The sequence below is a fragment of the Nicrophorus vespilloides genome, unplaced genomic scaffold (genome assembly GCF_001412225.1).
Source record: "Nicrophorus vespilloides isolate i.1.1-1 unplaced genomic scaffold, Nicve_v1.0, whole genome shotgun sequence".
NCBI classification, from domain to species: Eukaryota; Metazoa; Arthropoda; class Insecta; order Coleoptera; family Silphidae; genus Nicrophorus; species Nicrophorus vespilloides.
This window is the reverse complement of record NW_017095642.1, coordinates 1-20,401: the sequence shown is the minus strand read 5'-3', so window position 1 is coordinate 20,401 and position 20,401 is coordinate 1. Positions and strand designations below refer to the sequence as shown.

Below are 20,401 nucleotides of genomic sequence, written 5' to 3'. Positions count from 1 at the left end.
CAAAACGTTCAATAAAATATAAATATTTATTGCTGCAATAAAAATACACATAAAATTAATCTCCATATTTTGTTGCTTCTCACATTTATACAATTATAAAAATAAAACTATTTGTTACATTTTTGTGTGTGTATTTTGGAGAATAAATTATGAAGATTTTATTGTTATTATTTATTATTAATGATTTGAATAATGGTAGTATTGCCTCATTTGAATATCCTATAAATATTTTCTGTTTTTCGTAAATACGATGTGAATCCTTGAACTTCGAGATTTATTTCAAGGACTCGTTTTTAAATATTTAAATTAAATAATCAAACATCAAATATATTTTAATTATATGTTAAAGTTGACAAATTTTTCTTTTCATTAAACTGTTGTGCGGATGATGCAATCAATCGACTTGCAATTGTCTGAAGTTTCCATGGAAACCCAACACATCATCATTGATTAATTTGCTCGGTCTCAGATCTTCGTTGACTCTGGCATTGAGAACATGTTTCAGATGTTCTTCGTATTGCATCAACAAATTCTTTGATTGCTCTACAAAAAAAAATTGATATATTTCAAGAATTTCAACTCGAATATTTATAATTTTACCGTGAATTTCTTCAAAAGTGCATCCATTTCCACCCAACTCTTTGGGAAGTTGATCCACGTCGAAAAGTTTGTGCAAACTCTCATAATTATCATGGAAAAACACCTTAAAACACAATCTTAATTAATGTATTGAGTTGTTTTATTTCATTAAGATCATTACTCTTTCCCGAATTTTTGGCTTCATAAACATTAAAGCTAATTTTAGTAGAGGTTCAGCATATGACGGCAACTTTACAAAATGAAAAGCGCTTATGCGACTTGAGTAAACTTTCTGCAAAAAAAATATTGTTTTATTTGAATTACTTATATAATTAGATAATTCTTACTTCTATAATGGTAAACATGCGTTTTAGATCCATCGGATTATACTTTTTGACCACCGACAGAGGATAATAGGATAAGTCAAATATGAATTCATCAGCATTGTTGAAGTCTACCAAAGTTTTTAGCTCGCCAGACGATCACGCGATTCATAATGATCCCCCATTACTGAAATTAAAAAAAAAAAAAAGTTGAGACAAATTTAACAAGTTTATTGAATAATCATAAACTCACAATGATTTCAAAGCTTTTTGTATATCCGGATGTGACGGTGTCTTACTATAATAATCCGGCACTAATCCCTTAATAGTGTAATTCATATCCAACTTCACTTTAGTGTTTTCTATAGAAAATGTGTTCATTAATAAAAAATACGCAATTTGCCTATCGCTCGGATCCAAAGGTAAGTGCGGCTGCGTCTTCAACCAAACCTTCATAATCTTAACCTATTCAACAACCTGCTCCACTTTCATTCCGTGAAGCTTAAGAATCTTGTTTACGTCCTCTTCCGTGTAAAACATATTCTGGCTTTTGCATTGCAAAACTTCAACAAATTAAAGAATTAATTATTTAAAAAAAATGCACAATGCAAATTTGTTAAAAAATTAGTAAATTTTATGTATACTTACAACTCATTTCGAATTTTCTTTGTCCAACATTCCTATTTGAAGTCTAAAGTTGAAATAAACACATATTTGCAAAAAAAGCACATTATATATATATATAGATTTTAATAACATTTAATCGTTGAACCTCACTTATCTTGCTCATGAGTTAAAAATCAAATGAGTTCATCTTGATGTAATAAGTAAAATTAATAAAAAATTATTCAGATTAAGTTTGATTTTCATAATATTTGTTTAATTAAAAATTCTTATAATTTAACTATGAATGTTTGTTTATTATTTTTTAGTTAATGTTATAAACTAATCAAATTAATAAGAAAACTACAATAAATTATTCCATTTTGTGATAAAATTGAAGTTTATTTATATTGCATTAAATTTGTTTAGAAGTATTGATACTAATTAAAGAAATTTATTGAATCTAGAGGGTGTGTCAACAAGAGATCAATCAATTGATTGTAATTCGTGTGCAAAGAGAAGAAAAAAAAAGTATCGCTAAAAAACAGTGTTTTCGCATTTTATTGATTTTCTATAGAACTATAATAGATTTGATGGATACAAAAGATGCATATGAAAGCTGGATGTTTGGCGAATATAGGGAGTATTCACAGATTGCTTCCATTTGATTGTAAATGAAAAATGATCAGTCTTAAAAGCACTGTTTTCACATTTTAGTGATTTCTTTGGAACTATAATAGATTGAATGGATACAACAGATGCGTACGAAAGTTGGATGTATGGTGAATGTAGCAAATTGCTGTGATTTTATCCATTTTGCTATAATTCAAAATTGAGAAGATTGGTGGAAAATCGTCCCTTTATTAAATATTGTTTTCTTTGATATCATTGAAAACTAAATTATTGAATTCATCATTATCAATGAAGTTTTGTGGATTTGTAACATTTTAAAGTTAAAACATGATTCGACATTTTTGTTTATACATCAAGGTCAATTACAAAAGCTATCAATCTTATTTATTCTTATTTAACGATCGAATCAGTAAATATGTTTTTCTACATAATAATTTGTTTTAATAATTTCACTTTTTTTTCATTTATTGAAAAATTTTAAAAAAATATATCGCCTATTTTGAAGTTGTTATTTATGTTTTAATTGGAATTTTTCTTGAATTTATATGAAAATACGATAGAAAATTTGAATTTGAATAATTGTTAAATTAATGTTATAATTGAAAAAAACAACATAATTTAAACGTAACAAATTATTAGAAAATTGAAAAATCATAGTTTATACAATTTTCCCTCAGTTATTTATATTTTACAGTAGTCATAGAAATAATGCTGTAAATGAAATTTAAAAAAAAAAATAATAAGTGATGCGAATCAATCGACTTGAAGTTTCTTAAAGTTTCCATGGTAACCCAAGAAATCATCGTTGATGAGTTTGGTCGGTCTCAAAGATTCGTCCACTCTTGCATTATTGGATTCCTTGATGTATTCATCGTATTCCTTAGATAAAACGTTCATATTATCTGCAAATAAAATCAATGTAAATGAAACGAATTGAATTTAATATAATAATTATCGAACCACAAATTTCCGACAACGATATTCCAGTTCCACCGAACTCTTTAGGAATTTGATCCTTCTCGAAAAACTCACCCAAAGTCTCGAGGCTTTTATGGATGCGCACCTGAAAGTTAATCAAAAAAATGATTATAAAAATACACAAAATTTTTGAATTACTCTTTCTCGAATCTTCGGTTTCAAGAACGATATAATCAAATTTATCATAGCTTCAGCATAAGATGGAATATTTACGTAATGAAGGCCAGCAATACGATTCGAGTAAACTTTCTGAAATTGAAGTTAATAAGTTTATATTTGTTTAAAAAAAAAACGAAACTTACTTCAACTAAAGTGAGCACTCGTTTAAAATCCATGGGATTGAATTTCGTGACCATTTTCATCGGAAAATAACTAAAATCGAAGATGTATTCATCGGAATCGCTGAAATCGCAGATTGTTTTCATCTCCAAAAACGAGCAAAAGTAATTGTACCCATCCAACAGGACAACATCTGTACTTTCTAACCGGCACACGTAAACTCTGTTCAATTTCTTATTCAATTTAGGCATAAATCCGCAAGAACTAATAACAGATCATTCATTCATTTGATTGATTTATTTTCAGTATTCTTACACTAAGGAGATCGTTTTTTGGACGTCCGGATGTAACGGTGATTTGCTGAACAATTCCGGCATCAATCCTTTGATAGTGTAATTGGCATCAATTTTTTCTTTCGTTCTTTCAATCGAGAATTTGTTCATTATTAAGAAACAGACGATTTGTCTGTCCGTCGGATGCATGGGTAAATGCGGCTGCATCTTCAGCCATTCCTTTATGATGTTAACATCTTCTGGTAGTTGCTCCAAAGTTTTTCCACGAATCTCCAGAATCTGCTTAAACTCATCATCACTATACGATAGGATAGGAGTTTTACACTTCAAGTCAACTTAAAAAATCAATTAACGAAATCTATATTATTGATAAATTATGTAAAAAATATGAAAATAACATATGGAAACGTTGTTAAAACTAAGTTATATCAAATACTTACGGTCCATTATTTTCTTGATTATAAGTGAAAAACTTATGAAATCAAATATATACTTATTGTCAATATGTACAACTCATATTTTTACTTTCTCGTTTATATACATAAGTAAATAATTAGTGCTCATGCGCTGTTTCTATAATTGTAACAAATTTATTATACATGTTTTTGAAATATGAATGACATAATAATTATAGTGAATTAAATGCATCGATATTTGAACTCGTATAAAAATGCGCATTTCACAAAAAATAAGTTTATTTGATCACAAAACAAAATCCGTTTTAGAGAATTTTCACTCGAAGACTATCAAGAAAGTCACTTAAATGTCTAAATATTTGCAATGTCGCAATGAAAACGTCACTTTTGTTTAAAAAAATCGTCATTATTAATGAAAAATAGATCGTCTACAAAAACATCAATCAAAAATTATAATGATTCAAGCGTAATTGAGAAGCACAAACCAAATCGAAAACTGAATTACTTCAAAATGATCATGCTATCAATTTAGTACAAAGGTACAAAGTTTTATCCAAGGAATCAAACTATCATTTCACGTATTTATTGTCAACAATTAAAAAAACTGTAGGCAGTAATCAAATAAAAATTGCCAGAATTGGCAAATCGTGTTCCACCAAAACAATGCAAATCCTTACACATCTTTGATAACTGGAGTAATGTCGTTGGAGTAATAGTCCTGACCTTGAACCAACAGATTACCATTTATTTCGAAGTTTGCAAAACTCTTTGAATGGTAAAACTTTCACTAATTATAATGACCTGAAATCGCACTTGGTTCAGTGTTTTCTGCTGATAAGGACCAGTGGAATCATGAAATTGCCTGAAAGATGACAAAAGGTCATAGAACAAAATTGAATAAGTTATAATTGAAAAAACTCAATATTTCTTATACAAAAAATAACAGAATCTTTAATTTCAATATCTGAAAAAAATCTTCTACGTGGGGTCTAACAAAAGTTGGCTTAGTTGGTGTTAATACATTTGTTTCAAAAAAAAAACAAAAGGTGTTTCTCAATTTTAAAGTCTAACGATATTTCATGCCAAATTTCAAGAAGATCGGTAAGAATGGATGGAAGAAAATGCAAGATTAGTGATGTAAGGTTGAAAGAAATTCCACCACCAACACTGCAAAAAATTGTTTTGTCATTCTCTACAGATTTCGACGTCAACTCAAGCCTATGCACATTTTCGAGGAATGCCAAAATGCATATGGAGTGAATGCATCATCACTTATGACCATTTCCAAGTGGTTTTGAAGATTCCAAACCGGGAGTTTTTCTGTTGAGGACGAATCTCGTGATGGTCGCCCGAAATATTTCACCGACGACACAAATGTAGCCTTGGTGAAGGTAAAAATTGACGAAGATCCAAGAATGATATAGGAAATGATAGGTGATGAACTGGGCTTGAATACCATGGCTGTGTCGAGAATATTAAGTCATCACTTGGGCTGCACCAAGAAATCCGCACGATTGGGTCCACGACCAAAAATTTCTTACTCTCCGGATCATTATTGCAGTTAATGTCGAACTTGAGAAGCTCCAAAAAGCCAATTTTGAGGAATTTTTTTGAAAGGTAGCTCTACTAATTTAAGAAATGTATTAAAATAAATGGAAATTATGTTGAGAAATTACAAAAGGATGAAAATTAAATATAATCAATGATTAATAATTTTTTTTACTTTATAATTTTTCATTGCAATTAAAGAAACTACGCAAAATACAACTGTTTTATTTGCAAAAAAAAAATAATTAATTAGAAATATTCAAGAGTCACGATTCATAACGAAATACACTAATTATTTTATATTATATTATATAAAAAATAATTACATTTCTATAAATAAAATATGTTAGTTAAAAATAATGCGAATCAATCGACTTGAAGTTTCTTAAAGTTACCATGGTAACCCAAGAAATCATCGTTTACCAGTTTGGTCGGTCGCAGAGATTCGTCCACTCTGGCGTTAAACATTTTCTTGACGTATTCTTCATTTTCCGAACATAGAGCGCCCATATTGTCTGCAATAAATACAAAAAAAAATATGTTAAATTTAACGAATTGTTAAAAGTTAATATTAAACCTTCGATTTCTGTCAAACTTGGTCCACTTCCACCCCATTCCTTAGGCAGCTGATCTTCATCAAAATACTTACGCAACGACTCGTAACCTTTATGAATATGCAACTGAAAATTAATTTTCAATAAGCAACTTGTTTATAAAATCCGAAAATCATTTACTCTTTCTCGAATCTTCGGTTTAAGAAGTGATTTGACCATATTTATTACAGATTCCGCATAAGCTGGAACGTTTATGTAGTGAATGGAGGCAAGACGATTGGAGTATACTTTCTGTAATCGAAATAGTTAAAGTATGTGTTACAAGGAAATTGACTTAAAGTTACTTCAATAATTGTGAGTATACGTTTAGAATCCATAAGACTAAACTTAGAAATCACGCTTATAGGACAATAAGTAAAATCGTAGAGGAATTCGTCGGAATCGCTGAAATCGCTGATTGATCTGATCTCGTAAAGAATGCACAGAAAACTGAATAAATCTGTTGTGTTGAAATTGTCTGGGTTTATCAAACGACCCACAATCATTCGGTTCAAATTCCTACTCAATTTAGGCATGTAACCGAACGTACTTAAAAAAATAATAATAAATTAATATTTAGTAAAGTGTTTAAGACGTTGCCTATACTCACGCGCTGCTCATGATTTTTTTTATATCCGGATGCGATGGGATTTTACTGTAGAATTCCGGTATTAATGCTTTGATTGTGTAATTGGAATCAAGCTTCTCTTTGGTTCTCTCTATAGAAAACTTGTTCATCACCAAAAAACATACGATTTGTCTGTCTGTCGGATGCAGAGGTAAATGAGGCTGCGTCTTCAACCATTCTTTGATGATCTTAACATCTTCTGGTAGTTGCTCCAAAGTTTTACCACGGATCTTCAGGATACTCTTCAACTCGTCGTCCGTGTAGAATAGTATAGGTGTTTTACATTTCAGGTCGACTGAAGAAAAAATATAATTGCAGAAATTTCAAATTACATTCATAAAAAAGTTGATGAAATAAAATTACATACTAAATGTTCATTATGTTGGCATAAGTGATTAATTTCTAATAATTAAATTAATAATTTGTAAATCCCAATAATTAAATTTTATAGAATTTTTTTATACTTACGCTCCATTCTGTTAACTGTGATAAACTGAACGAGGAATGATCAAATTTGTAAACAAACATCTGCGTTTTAAGTATACCAATGAATGATGCAATAAGCTCTTATATTCAAATGTAAAAGAGAAACTCGCTCATGCGCTCATTTGTATTCTAATTGCATAATACAGCAAATTAACAGTATAATTATTCAAGATTTTATTATAATTTTAATCTGAATGACCACATAAATACACGCAAATTGATAATTGATAAAAGTCCTATATAAACTGAAGAAGGTTTCACTGTTATCAATCCAATTTATTTAAAAAAAAATATGAATTAGATTCATTCTAAGTATATTTAGCTTTATCGTTTAAATAATATAATTAAGGCTTGAGAACACGAAAATAAAATTAATTGGACAAGTTTTGTTATCGTTTAAGTATAATGTCGAATCTATTTTTAGGTAAAGAATTGTTTATTTTCAAAACCATTATCAAATGTATTAAATACTGTCAGTAATAATAATAAATTTCTTTATAATTTAAATATTTCAACAATTCTAATCATAAATTAGGAAATATTAAATTTTCCGAAAGAATAAAGATTTTTTTCTTACTGCTAATTCTTACTATTAATTTTCCTTCTAAATTGAATAAACTGTGGCTGTTACCAAACTGTTACCAAATCAGTTCAGTACTAGTAAAGTTTCTTTATATTTATTTCCATTTAATGAAAAAAAAAAGTGGTTTTCATACGATATTTGTGCAAAGCAAATCGAAACATGAAATAATTGAGGTAATGAAGTAACTTATTAACAAAAATATTTATTTTACTTAATATCGATTTTTTTTATAAAGTTTGAAAAAGTTGAATTTTAAAATGTAAACAATTAATAAATAAAAACAATAATAAACCCAAAACCATTTCTGATATTTGAATCAATCAACTTGAAGTTTCTTAAAGTTACCATGGTAACCCAATACGTCATCATTGATCAATTTGTTTGGTCTCAGAGATTCGTCCACTTTAGCGCTGTAGGTTTCCTTGATGCATCCATCATATTCCAAACATAATTTTCTCATATTTTCTATAGAAACAAAAAAAAACTTACTTTAATTCTTTATTAATTTGAATCACAAACCTCTAAGTTCAGCAAAAGTTTGTCCACTTCCACCCCATTCCTGAGGAATCTGATCATCATCGAAAAACTCACGCAAAGACTCGTAACCGTTATGAACGTGAAACTGAAAATGTTAGTGTAATTATTTTAATTAATACATACAACTTTTGTAATTTACTCTTTCACGAATCTTCGGCTTAAGCAACGATTTGATCAAACTTATTAAGGTATGAGCGTAAGCTGGTAAATTTATGTAATGAATTGCAGCCATACGATTTGAATAAATTTTCTGAAAAAAGATTTGTATTAAATTGAGTTATTATAAAAGAAAAAATATTTTTTCAGGAAATCCTCTAAAACTTACTTCAATAACTGAAAGTAGTCGTTTGATATCCATAGGATTGAACTTTGTAAGCGCGCTCATTGGAAAATAACTAAAATCGTAGATGTACTCATCTGAATTGCTGAAATCGCAGTAAGTCCTGATTTCGAAAAGCATGCACAAATAACTATACGTATTAGTTACGTTTAAATCTTCGGCGTTTTCCAGACGTCCCACGTAAATTCTGTTCAAGTTCTTGTTCAATTTTGGCAATATTCCGTAAGAACTAAATTAATCAAATTATTAATTATTTCTTTTAAAGCTTTACGTAAACCTACTAGACGCCTATGGCCTTCTGAATATCTGGATGAGAAGGCGGTTTTGTAAAGAATTCTGGCATTAATCCTTTCATAGTGTAAATACAATCAATCTTCTCTTTAGTTCTCTCTATAGAAAATTTGTTCATCACCAAAAAACACACGATTTGTCTATCTGTGGGAAGCATAGGTAAATGAGACTGAGTCTTCAACCATTTCTTGATAATATCAACATCTTCTGGTAATTGCTCCAAAGTTTTTCCACGGATTTTCAAGATGTTTTTAAACTCCTCGTCCGTATAGAATAACAAAGGTGTTTTGCACTTCAAATCAACTTAAAAAATAATAATTAATTAAAAACATTTAACAACTGGTTTAATGTTCACATAAATAATAAACAACATTATTAAATTATTAGTAAACTGATAAATGAGTAAAAAAAAGATATAATGACATTGAATATTTAATCAAAAGTAATTTGATAAACCATTGTAGACTTACGTTCCATTATTATTATCTTCAATTTATTTATAAACTATAACAAAATATAACCAATTTTTACCGATATTAACAAATTGTCAATCACTTCACTAGCTTTATACAAATGACCAATTTTAATGCTCTTATATAGACATACTAGCTGAAAAAATAAATGCTCATGCGTCACTCAAATATAATTATGTCGAGATTCACAATATAATAACAACAAAACTATAAATCTTTTTACATCCATTTTTATATCCACATTTATATCTACAGGGTGTCCCAATTGAACTGCAACCAACTTAAAACTGCTATAACTTTCGAACCTTTGGCAATTCTGTGTCCATATTTCGCCTAATGATAGCATATTTTACTGTTTAGAAGCTATCCATTGGTGTTTTCATACTGTGGCGTCAAAGGTTTCTATGTATGTCTACTACGAAAAAGTTTTGGAAGGTGCTCTGAAGCTGTGGACAACTAAACATTTCAGTCAAAAAGAGTGGACGTTTCAAGAAGATTCTGCAACATCACACAAAGCACACGAAAACCAACAATTGCTGAAAGTCAACGTTCCAAACTTCATTTCATTGGCCAGATGCAAATCCGTTCGCCTTCTCAGTATGGGGAATTTTATAGGAAAATTTCAGCACTAAAAAATACTTAGTGTTCAAAAAAGCTTTTCTTCGTGAATGGCGGAAGAATCCGCAGGTTAACATTCGTGCAGCGTGTGACTCTCTTGTCGACCAACTCAGAGCTATAGTTGGCGTTATAGGCGGCCATATTGAAAAATTTAAATGAATTCGAAAAATATAATTGTTTACCAAAATTTTTTGCTTGTGGTTCAATCAAATCCAATTTCAAATAACAAAAATACAGCGTTCTGAAAACTTTCTGTTCAATAGGGTCACACTGTATAATCAATTGACTATTCACAACGTTTTATTTTCAATATTAATAATCAAGTTTTTGTTTTCATTTTCATAACTTGTTTATGTAATAATTATTAAATGGGAATAATTAATTTTAATACAATTTATTAACCAAATATTGAAAACAAAAAAACAATATCAATTCTCGTTGAGTTTATTGGTTAATTTTACTTCAAACTTTTGAATATCTTTATTATTTCGATAAGTATGATCATTTAATTGTAGTTAAATTTTGGCAAAACATATTATTCACATTGTCAATTTTTTGTAGTTAATTTCTTTTTAAATAAATATATATTAAAATTTAAATATATATTTTTTTATGTCCTGTAATGTTTTATTTACAATCTGTTCATCAATGTGAATATTGAGTAAATTTAAGATCTCGGTTGACATTAGGTAAGTAATCTTTTCTCGGTGGATAGTTACCATTATGATGATTTTTTATTTGTCAATTCACTGTGAATCTGCTGCTATCCTTAACACTATCATTGTCCATCAATTTAGTTGAAGATTCATACCGAAGAATTTTTTAAATTAAAATTTATATAAACAAAATACTAATACTTACTATTAATTTTTCTTCTAAATTGAATAAACTGTAGCTGTTACCAAACTGTTACCAAATCAGTTCAGTACTAGTAAAGTTTCTTTATATTTATTTCAATATAATGAAAAAAAAAGTGGTGTATGAAATAACTGACGTAATGAACTTATTAACAAAAATATTTATTTTATTCGATCATTCATTAATAGCGATTTTTTTTTATAAAGTTTGAAAAAGTTGAATTTTCAAGAGAAAACAATTAATAAATGAAAACAACTTAAGAAATAATAAACCCAAAACCATTTCAGCTATTTGAATCAATCAACTTGAAGTTTCTTAAAGTTACCATGGTAACCCAATACGTCATCATTGATCAATTTGTTTGGTCTCAGAGATTCGTCCACTTTAGCGCTGTAGGTTTCCTTGATGCATCCATCATATTCCAAACATAATTTTCGCATATTTTCTATAGAAACAAAAAAACTTACTTTAATTCATTATTGATTTGAATTGCAAACCTCTAAGTTCAGCAAATGTTTGTCCACTTCCACCCCATTCCTGAGGAATCTGATCATCATCGAAAAACTCACGCAAAGACTCGTAACTGTTATGAACGTGAAACTGAAAATGTTAGTGTAATTATTTTAATTGATACACAAAACTTTTGTAATTTACTCTTTCACGAATTTTCGGCTTAAGCAACGATTTGATCAAACTTATTAACGTTTGAGCGTAAGCTGGTAAATTTATGTAATGGATTGCAGCCATACGATTTGAATAAATTTTCTGGAACAAGATTTGCATTAAATAGAGTTATTATAAAAGAAAAAATATGTTTTTAGGAAATTGTCTAAAACTTACTTCAATAACTGAAAGTAGTCGTTTGATATCCATAGGATTGAACTTTGTAAGCGCGCTCATTGGAAAATAACTAAAATCGTAGATGTACTCATCTGAATTGCTGAAATCGCAGTAAGTCCTCATTTCGAAAAGCATGCACAAGTAACTGTACGTATTAGTTACGTTTAAATCTTCGGCGTTTTCCAGACGTCCCACGTAAATTCTGTTCAAGTTCTTGCTCAATTTTGGCAATATTCCGTAAGAACTAAATTAATCAAATTATTTATTATTTCTTTTAAAGCTTTACGTAAACCTACAAGACGCCTATGGCTTTCTGAATATCTGGATGTGAAGGCGGTTTTGTAAAAAAATCTGGTATTAATGCTTTGATTGTGTAATTGCAATCAATCTTCTCTTTGGTTCTCTCTATAGAAAACTTATTCATCACCAGAAAACACACGATTTGTCTATCTGTGGGAAGCAAAGGTAAATGAGGCTGAGTCTTCAACCATTTCTTGATAATATCAACATCTTCTGGTAGTTGCTCCAAAGTTTTACCACGGATTTTCAAGATGCTTTTAAACTCTTCGTCCGTGTACAATAACAAAGGTGTTTTGCACTTCAAATCAACTTAAAAAAAAAACAATTAATTAAAGATTGAATAAAAAAAACAAAGCTATAATTTGTCACAATAGTGTTACTTACGTAATTTAACAACTGGTTTAATGATAATTAATTTGTTAGTAAATTGATATTGAGTGAGAAAAGATATAAAGAAATTGTAAATTTCATGTTTGTAAGTTCAAAAATAGTTAATACAAAAATATCATTTTCTTTCATTCTTTTTTCGATAAACCAATATATACTTACGTTTCATTATTATTTGATTCAATTTATTTACAAAAAATAACCAATTTTTACAGATCTTAACAAATTGTCAAACACTTCACTAGTTTTATACAAATGACCAATTTTAATGCTCTTATATAGAAATTTTAGCTGAATAATTACTCATGCGTCACTTGAATATAAATATGTCTAGATTCACAATGTAATAACAACAAAACTATAAAACTTATTTTTACATCCAATATCCATTACATCCATTTTTCTATCTACATATACAGGGTGGCCCAATTGAACTGCAACCAACTTAAAACTGCTTTAACTTTCGAACCTATAGCAATTCTGTGTCCATATTTCGTCTAATGATAGCTGATTTACAAGTATTTACAATTCTGTTTTTTGGAAATATAATGGTTACTCGTGCATCAAATACTCAAATTCGAACTCAAAGTGAAGCCTCGCAAGTTCCAAAAAAGAGAAAATTTCACCGATGTTAAAAAAAACTAGGCTCGATAGAACGAAGGAGCTGTTGCGCTTGCACGAAATGATCAAACAAAATGACTGAATTTACTTAGAAGATGCAAATCCGTTCGACTTCTCGGTATTAGTATTAGTAGAGTATTAGTGTTCAAGAAAGCCCTTCTTCGTGAATGTAGGAAGATTCCGCAAGTTCACATTCGTGCAGCGTCGACCAACTCAGAGCTATAATTCTCGCTATAGGCGAAAAACTTTAAATGAATTCGAAAAATATAATTGTTTACAAACACTTTTTGTTTGTGTTTCAATCAAATCCAATTTCAAATAAAAATAATACAGCGTTCTGAAAAGTTGCTGTTCAATTGGGCCACACTGTATAGTCGATAATTGACCATACACAGCATTTGTCATTAATAATCAAGTTTTTGTTTCCATTTTTATAACTTGTTTATGTGATAATTATTAAATAGTAATACATAATTTTGATACAATGTATTAACCAAATTAAAATAAAAAACAATATCAATTCTCGTTGAGTTTTTTAGTTAATTTTACTTCAAACTTTTAAATCTTTTATTATTTCTAAAATTATAATCGTTCAATTGTAGTTAAATTTTGATAAACTGTACTATTCACATTGTCATTCTTTCGTTAACTACAATTTCTAATTAGATTAATTAATATTAATTCTTAAATAATTAATGAAAGCTATTAATCACAGCAATGGTAGAAATACAATAGAAAGTAAAAAATAATAATAAAAGAAAAATGTAACATTTTGAATCTATTGTAGTTTTATTATAAATATACTCTTTTTCTTATATAACAAAATTTCTTGTTTTAACTGTAAATTCTGTTAATAAAAAGTTAATGATTCCGCATTAAAAATGATTACTGAATCCCTACTAAAGTGTACTTATTATTCTGTTATTAGCTTCACAAGTATTTCCAACTTCACAATTAAGTGCATTTATTTACCATACATCGCACATAACAATACTAAGACTATTCATATTTGCGCCATAATACAAACAATATTATATCAAAATATAGAAATTTTATTAATTTGAAAAGAAACTGACACTAATTTATGAAAGTTTCAATATTATGAACAACCAAAAATAATAAATTGTATATATTCATCTAATACGAATCAATCGACTAGTAGTTTCTTAAAGTTGCCATGGTAACCCAAGATATCATCGTTGATGAGTTTTCTTGGTCTCAGAGATTCGTCCACTTTGGCATTGAAGATTTTCTTAATATATTCGTCATTTTCCAAACATAATTTCCTCAAATTTTCTAAAAGAATACCAATTATCAATTACAATTATCATTTAATTGAAAAGTTCGTAACGCTTTCAAACCTCTAACTTCCGGTATAGTCGGCCCACTTCCTCCAAATTCTATAGGAAGTCGATCTTCATCAAAAAAACTCAAGCAACGTTTCGTAACCTTTATGAAAATTCACCTGAAAGTTAATTATAACAATAAATAAATTAGTAATTGAAACACGCAAATAATTTACCCTTTTCCAAATCTTCGGTTTCAGCAGTGATTTGATGAGATTTATCAGATTTTTCAGCGCATGTTTATGACTATTGTAGAATTGATTGTGTAATTGGAATCAAGCTTCTCTTTGGTTCTCTATATAGAAAACTTGTTCATCACCAAAAACATACGATTTGTCTGACTGTGGGATGCAGAGGTAAGTGAGGCTGCGTCTTCAACCATTCCTTGATGATCTTTACATCTTCTGGTAGTTGCTCCAAAGTTTTACCACGGACTTTCAAGATACTCGTCATCCGCGTAGAATAGTATAGGTGTTTTACATTTCAGGCCGACTGAAGAAAAAATATAATTGTAGAATTTACAATCATAAAAAAGTCTATAAATTTTATAGCAAATGTTACTACTTACGCTCCATTCTGTGAACTGCAATAAACTGAATGAGGATTCATCGAATTTGTAAACAAACATATGCGTTTCACTTATACGAATGAATGATGCAATAAGTTCTTATATACAAATGAAAAAAAACTCGCTAATTCGCTCATTTGTATTGTAATTGCATAATGCATCAATCGCTATTAACAGAATAATGATTCAAGTTTATTTATAATTTTAATCTTAACTTTCACATAATTGCACGCAAATATTACATTTGCTAATTCAAGAAAATATACTGATTTAATAAAAATATATGAATTATTAAAGAAAATGACAATAATTACGATTTATTTTGTTATCTTTTATAAACAGAAGAAAATACAAATGAAAATTATTATGTTTCATAGTAATTATATGCGAATAATTAATCCAAACTTTGAATATGTTAATTGCAGAAGATAATTTCGCTCACGTGTTCATACGTATTCGAATTATGCAGTAAAATTTGCAAAAAAACAAATCATTAACAACACTTGCAAAGTGTTACTATTATCATCACAATTTATTAGAAAAAAAACATCAATATTTTAATTATATTCAGCTTTTTCGTTTAAATAATTTAATTAAGGATTGAGAAGAAAAAAAAGAAATTACATGCACAAAATTTGTTATTAAACGATAACAAATTATGTAGAAAGTACAAAGTTGAATCTATATTTAGATAAATAATTGATTATTTTCAAAATCATGATGAAATTTGTTTGAGTATAGTTAATAATAATAATTTAAAATTGAAATAATTTAATCATTAGTATTCAATTTTATGAAAGAATAAAAAAAATATTAAAAACAATTGATTTTAGTAAATTGAATAAACTGTAGCTGTTACCAAATTATTAGTAAAGCATTTACGTACAGGTAAAGTTTAGTTATACAAAGAAAAATAAATGTGTTATTCAAATGCTGTTTTTGTAATATTTATGTAAATCAAAACATGAAATAATTGACCAATTTATTATACATGTTTTATATTTAAGGAAAATATGTTTTTTTAAGTGCAATCAATACTCGTTTACAGAAAAACATTTTCTAGAATGATTTTAGTATTCACTATCATTTTAAAATAGATAATAAAAACTTAAATTTCGTGAAAATCATAGTAATCGAAAAATATTCCAAAAGTTTCTTGTTTCGATTGTAAATTATGTTCATAAAAAATGAATGATTGTCTAGCATTAAAAATGATTACTTTCTGTAGAATCCCTAAAGTGTAGTTATTATACTTTTATTACGTTCCCAAGAATTTCCAACTTCCCTCTTAGGTGCATTTATTTATGATATATCGCACATAACACAACATATTTGTACCATTAAAAAAAAACAATATTATCTCAAAATATACAATTTTAAATTAATTTGAAATGAAACTGAAATCGAATACGAATCAATCGACTTGCAGTTTCTTAAAGTTGCCATGGTAACCCAATATATCATCATTGACGAGTTTGCTTGGTCTCAGAGATTCGTTCACTTTGGCATTAAAAATTTTCTTGATATACTCATCATGTTCCAAACATAATTTCCTCATATTTTCTAAAAAAAAAATACCAGCAATTATCATTTAATTGGAAAGTTCGTAACGATTTCAAAACCTCTAACTTCCGGTATAGTCGGCCCACTTCCTCCGAATTCTTTAGGAAGTCGATCTTCATCAAAAAACTCAAGCAACGATTTGTAACCTTTGTGGAAATTCACCTGAAAGTTAATTATAACAATAAATAAATTAGAAATTGAAACACGCAAATCATTTACCCTTTCCCGAATCTTCGGTTTCAGCATTGATTTGATCAAATTTATCAGATTTTCAGCGTAACCTGGCATGTTTATGAAATGAATACCGGCCATTCGGTTGGAATTAACTTTCTGTAATTAGATAGAGTTTTATAAGATTATTTGTTCCATTCTGCAAAGAAAACTTGCTTCAATAACGGTGACCACTCGTTTCATGTCCATAGGATTGACTTTAGTGAGCATGCTTAATGGATAATAACTTAAATCGAAGATGTATTCGTCCGAATTGCTGAAATCCAAGATTGTCCTAATCTCAAAAAGCGTGCATAGATAAGTATACGAATCCGTCAGGATTACATCATCCGCATTTTCTAAACGACACACGTAAATTCTGTTGAATTTCTTCGTCAATTTAGGCATTAATCCGTAAGTACTAAAACGAAGATGAAATAAATATTAGTTATTAAAGTTTCACGTAAACTCACAAATGGCTCATGGTTTTCTGGATATCCGGATGAGACGGTGGTTTAGTGTAGAATTCCGGCATTAATCCTTTAATCGTGTAATTCATATCAATTTTCTCTTTAGTTTTCTCTATAAAAAATTTGTTCATCACCAGGAAACACACGATTTGCCTGTCGCTGGGATGCAGAGGTAAGTGAGGCTGCAACTTCAACCATTCCTTGATGATCTTAACATCTTCTGATACTTGATCCAAAGTTTTACCACGGATCTTCAGTATACTATTCAGCTCTTCGTCCGTGTAGAAAAGCATAGGTGTTTTACATTTTAGATCAACTAAAGACAAACAAACATAAACACACATCTTAATAACAAAATCCAATTTTATTAAATTTTACACAAAATTTGACTACTTACGATCCATTTCGTCAATTTCTCTAAACTGTATTTATCAAACTTTGTATTGATGTTTACGTCTCAAGTTTTCATAATGAAATTGTATGCAAATGCAATAAGTTCTTATATACAAATGCAAAAGAGAATCTCACTCATGCGCTCGTCACTATTCGATTTGCAAATTGCATGAATTGAACATAAACATGATAATTATACAAGTTTATTTATAATTTCAGTCTGATAAAGTCATAAGATTTTTTTTTACATATAATAATTAAAATAATTGAAAACAATGAAAATATTGTTTCTTTTTTCGCACAAAAAAAAGATTTTTACATTAAAAAGTCAATGTGCAAATGAGTCTAAAAGTGATACAATATGAAGTATGCATTAAATCAAATTTTAACTTTAACTTTAATTTTAACGAATGGTTAAGTCGCCCTACCCACGATTTCGTGGGCGCTGGTTCGAATCCTGGTCAAGCCAGGCCCTTTGTGAGCCCTCTCAATGCTTGCAGCAATAGGGCCATCGTTCATCACAGATGGACAGTCAAATGAATGAGGTTCAGCATGTAGACCTTCAGGAAAGTCGATGGACAATGACAGTGTTAAGGATAGCAGCAGATTCACAGTCAAAGGAAATAGTGACAACATCCAACCAACAAATTAAAATAATCAAATTATCATAATGGTAACTAACCACCAGGAAAGATTATCCATTATATGAACAGATTGTGAATAAAATTATAGGACATAAAAATAAATTAACTTTTATATAATGTAATAGAGACATTAGAACTCAAATTTAATTGTAATTAATCATTTTTGTATCGTTTTGAACAAAGTCGAGTCTATTTTTATAGCAATGATTTATATGTTTATGATGGCAGTAATTGCATTGAATGTACTGAATATGGGTAATAATAAATTGATCAAACATTGAGGCAATTAATGCGAAAATATGACTTAGTTATTGTGAAACATTGAACAAATTGTTCAATATGAAAAATAAACAATCAATTATATTGAATATTTTTTATTTCCAATTGGAAAGAATTTAAAAAGTTAAATATTTTATATTTACAAATTAATTATAATAAATAATTAAAACTTCGAAAATTATTGGTTTTTATAGAGTGACAAATTCAACATTTATTATGAAAAATTATAAGGAATCTAAACTTTACTTTTGTAGTGAAATTTTCAAAGCATATTATAGAAAATCCGCACTAATCGAAACCGCACTATGGGATATATTGCTGCACATACGAAACATATAGAATAGAGTTAACATTATACATTTATTAGAAACAATAATAATCTTTCAAATTTTAAACTTAAATATTTTTTTTTTTTGTATAAATACAAATCTAATCTACTTGCAGTTTCCTGAAATTGCCATGGAAACCAAGAATATCGTCGTTGCAGAGTTTGGCCGGTCGCAGAACCTCGTTAACTCTGGCAGATTGAACTTTCTTCAAATACTCTTGATTATCCAACAAAAGTTGCTTAAAATCCTCTGAAAAAAAGATCAATAATAATCAAATATAGCACTAACATAAAGAAAGAAAAAAATGAATTTACCTTTAAGCTCAGCCAACGATTTAGAATCACCACCCAAATCTTTAGGCAAAATATCCTTGGAGTAATAATCTAGCAAACTTTCGTTGTTCTTGTGTAAAACAATCTAAAAGAAAAATAATTACTTAATAGATATATCAATGATTTATTTATTTACTCTATCACGGATTTTCGGCTTCAAAGTGACTTTAACCAAGTTAATCAAAGTCATCGCATAAGAAGGTATATTCACGTAATGGATGGCAGCAATTCTATTCGAGTAGACTTTCTGCGGAATCAAGATTAAAATTAATATCAATACTAAAAATTTTCAATTTTAAATTTACACCTCTAAAATGGTGAGCATTTTCTTAATATCCATCGGTCCAATCTTGGAAACCAGTGACAAAGACAAATTGCTCATATCGCACATGTACTCATCGGAATTGCTGAAATCCAAGATACTCTTCAGCTCCAAAAGCTGCAGCAAAGTAGAGAACAAAGTGTTCACGTTAAAATCCTCCGGTATATCAGGTTTCCAAATGACAACCCTGTTCAGATTCTTGTTGAGCTTCGGAAGATACACCAAAGTGCTGGGGAAAAAAACAACAATAACATTCCATTCAAAATATGTGGTAGAAAATCCCTTTGATGCACTTACTTGCAATTGACATCTTTCAGGAAATCAGTATGAGAAACGGGAAACTTGTAGAACTCCGGTATCAAAGATTTTATGGAATAGTTTAGTTCCAGTTTTTCTTTAGTCTTTTCGATCGAAAATTTGTTCATCACCAGGAAGGATATTATCTGACGATCAGCTAAAATAAACCATATCATATTAAATTCACCAAAACGCAATTAGTTTATGTTTCTAATTAGCTTCTAGTAGAATTTCTTCAATATATATTTTTTCTGAAGAAAATAAGGTAAATGATGTTTGTAATTAAGAAAAAATGCTCGAAAAATCAGTGTTTTTACATTTCATTGATTTATTCGAAAACTAGAATGAATCCAAAAGATGCATATGAAAGCTGAATGTTTGGGGCATGTAGCAAGTATCGATATATTTTAGCCGTTTGGCTGTATTTCGTGTTCAAAATTT

General features: G+C 28.9%; 6 protein-coding genes and 1 pseudogene across 7 annotated transcripts; all 7 read right to left on the bottom strand.

Moving 5' to 3' along the window:
• Positions 1-133: 133 nt before the first annotated feature.
• On the bottom strand, positions 134-7,418 carry LOC108558707. Its single transcript, XM_017915708.1, has 16 exons — positions 7,342-7,418; positions 6,856-7,168; positions 6,551-6,794; positions 6,387-6,497; positions 6,230-6,332; positions 6,020-6,167; positions 5,384-5,565; positions 3,711-4,023; positions 3,419-3,659; positions 3,255-3,365; positions 3,099-3,201; positions 2,901-3,040; positions 927-1,049; positions 761-871; positions 601-703; positions 134-543 (listed from the first exon to the last, which is right to left on the bottom strand). The coding sequence occupies exons 1-16, from the start codon at positions 7,346-7,348 to the stop codon at positions 395-397; spliced, it is 2,502 nt and encodes an 833-aa protein (XP_017771197.1). The 5' UTR covers positions 7,349-7,418; the 3' UTR covers positions 134-394.
• On the bottom strand, positions 1,018-1,610 carry LOC108558746 (annotated as a pseudogene).
• On the bottom strand, positions 2,816-4,163 carry LOC108558733 (alpha-tocopherol transfer protein-like). Of its 2 annotated transcripts, none has more exons than XM_017915751.1 (6): positions 4,129-4,163; positions 3,711-4,046; positions 3,419-3,659; positions 3,255-3,365; positions 3,099-3,201; positions 2,816-3,040 (listed from the first exon to the last, which is right to left on the bottom strand). In XM_017915751.1, the coding sequence occupies exons 2-6, from the start codon at positions 3,893-3,895 to the stop codon at positions 2,892-2,894; spliced, it is 789 nt and encodes a 262-aa protein (XP_017771240.1). In that variant the 5' UTR covers positions 3,896-4,046; positions 4,129-4,163; the 3' UTR covers positions 2,816-2,891. The 2 variants fall into 2 exon arrangements, with proteins under 2 accessions (XP_017771240.1, XP_017771231.1); XM_017915742.1 differs by having other exon boundaries at positions 3,711-4,023; positions 4,129-4,160.
• An 840-nt stretch (positions 7,419-8,258) lies between the features above and the next one.
• Positions 8,259-9,587, bottom strand: LOC108558699 (alpha-tocopherol transfer protein-like). Its single transcript, XM_017915697.1, has 6 exons — positions 9,581-9,587; positions 9,101-9,413; positions 8,805-9,048; positions 8,619-8,729; positions 8,462-8,564; positions 8,259-8,407 (listed from the first exon to the last, which is right to left on the bottom strand). The coding sequence occupies exons 1-6, from the start codon at positions 9,585-9,587 to the stop codon at positions 8,259-8,261; spliced, it is 927 nt and encodes a 308-aa protein (XP_017771186.1).
• Positions 9,588-11,336: 1,749 nt separating this feature from the next.
• On the bottom strand, positions 11,337-12,812 carry LOC108558783 (alpha-tocopherol transfer protein-like). Its single transcript, XM_017915818.1, has 6 exons — positions 12,749-12,812; positions 12,196-12,508; positions 11,900-12,143; positions 11,714-11,824; positions 11,557-11,659; positions 11,337-11,504 (listed from the first exon to the last, which is right to left on the bottom strand). Exons 1-6 carry the CDS (start codon positions 12,753-12,755, stop codon positions 11,356-11,358), a joined length of 927 nt encoding a protein of 308 aa, XP_017771307.1. The 5' UTR covers positions 12,756-12,812; the 3' UTR covers positions 11,337-11,355.
• A 1,522-nt stretch (positions 12,813-14,334) lies between these two features.
• LOC108558690 (alpha-tocopherol transfer protein-like) lies at positions 14,335-17,862 on the bottom strand. The gene is made up of 8 exons (XM_017915683.1): positions 17,762-17,862; positions 17,368-17,680; positions 17,072-17,315; positions 16,904-17,014; positions 16,744-16,846; positions 16,545-16,684; positions 14,569-14,665; positions 14,335-14,503 (listed from the first exon to the last, which is right to left on the bottom strand). Exons 1-8 carry the CDS (start codon positions 17,766-17,768, stop codon positions 14,355-14,357), a joined length of 1,164 nt encoding a protein of 387 aa, XP_017771172.1. The 5' UTR covers positions 17,769-17,862; the 3' UTR covers positions 14,335-14,354.
• A 1,233-nt stretch (positions 17,863-19,095) lies between these two features.
• LOC108558771 (alpha-tocopherol transfer protein-like) lies at positions 19,096-20,117 on the bottom strand (the record flags this gene model as incomplete). The annotated part of the gene is given in 5 exon segments (XM_017915791.1): positions 19,096-19,258; positions 19,324-19,426; positions 19,478-19,588; positions 19,649-19,892; positions 19,961-20,117. Coding segments are annotated over 5 exon segments (764 nt in total), but the record flags the coding sequence as incomplete, so codon positions are not given.
• Positions 20,118-20,401: the final 284 nt, after the last annotated feature.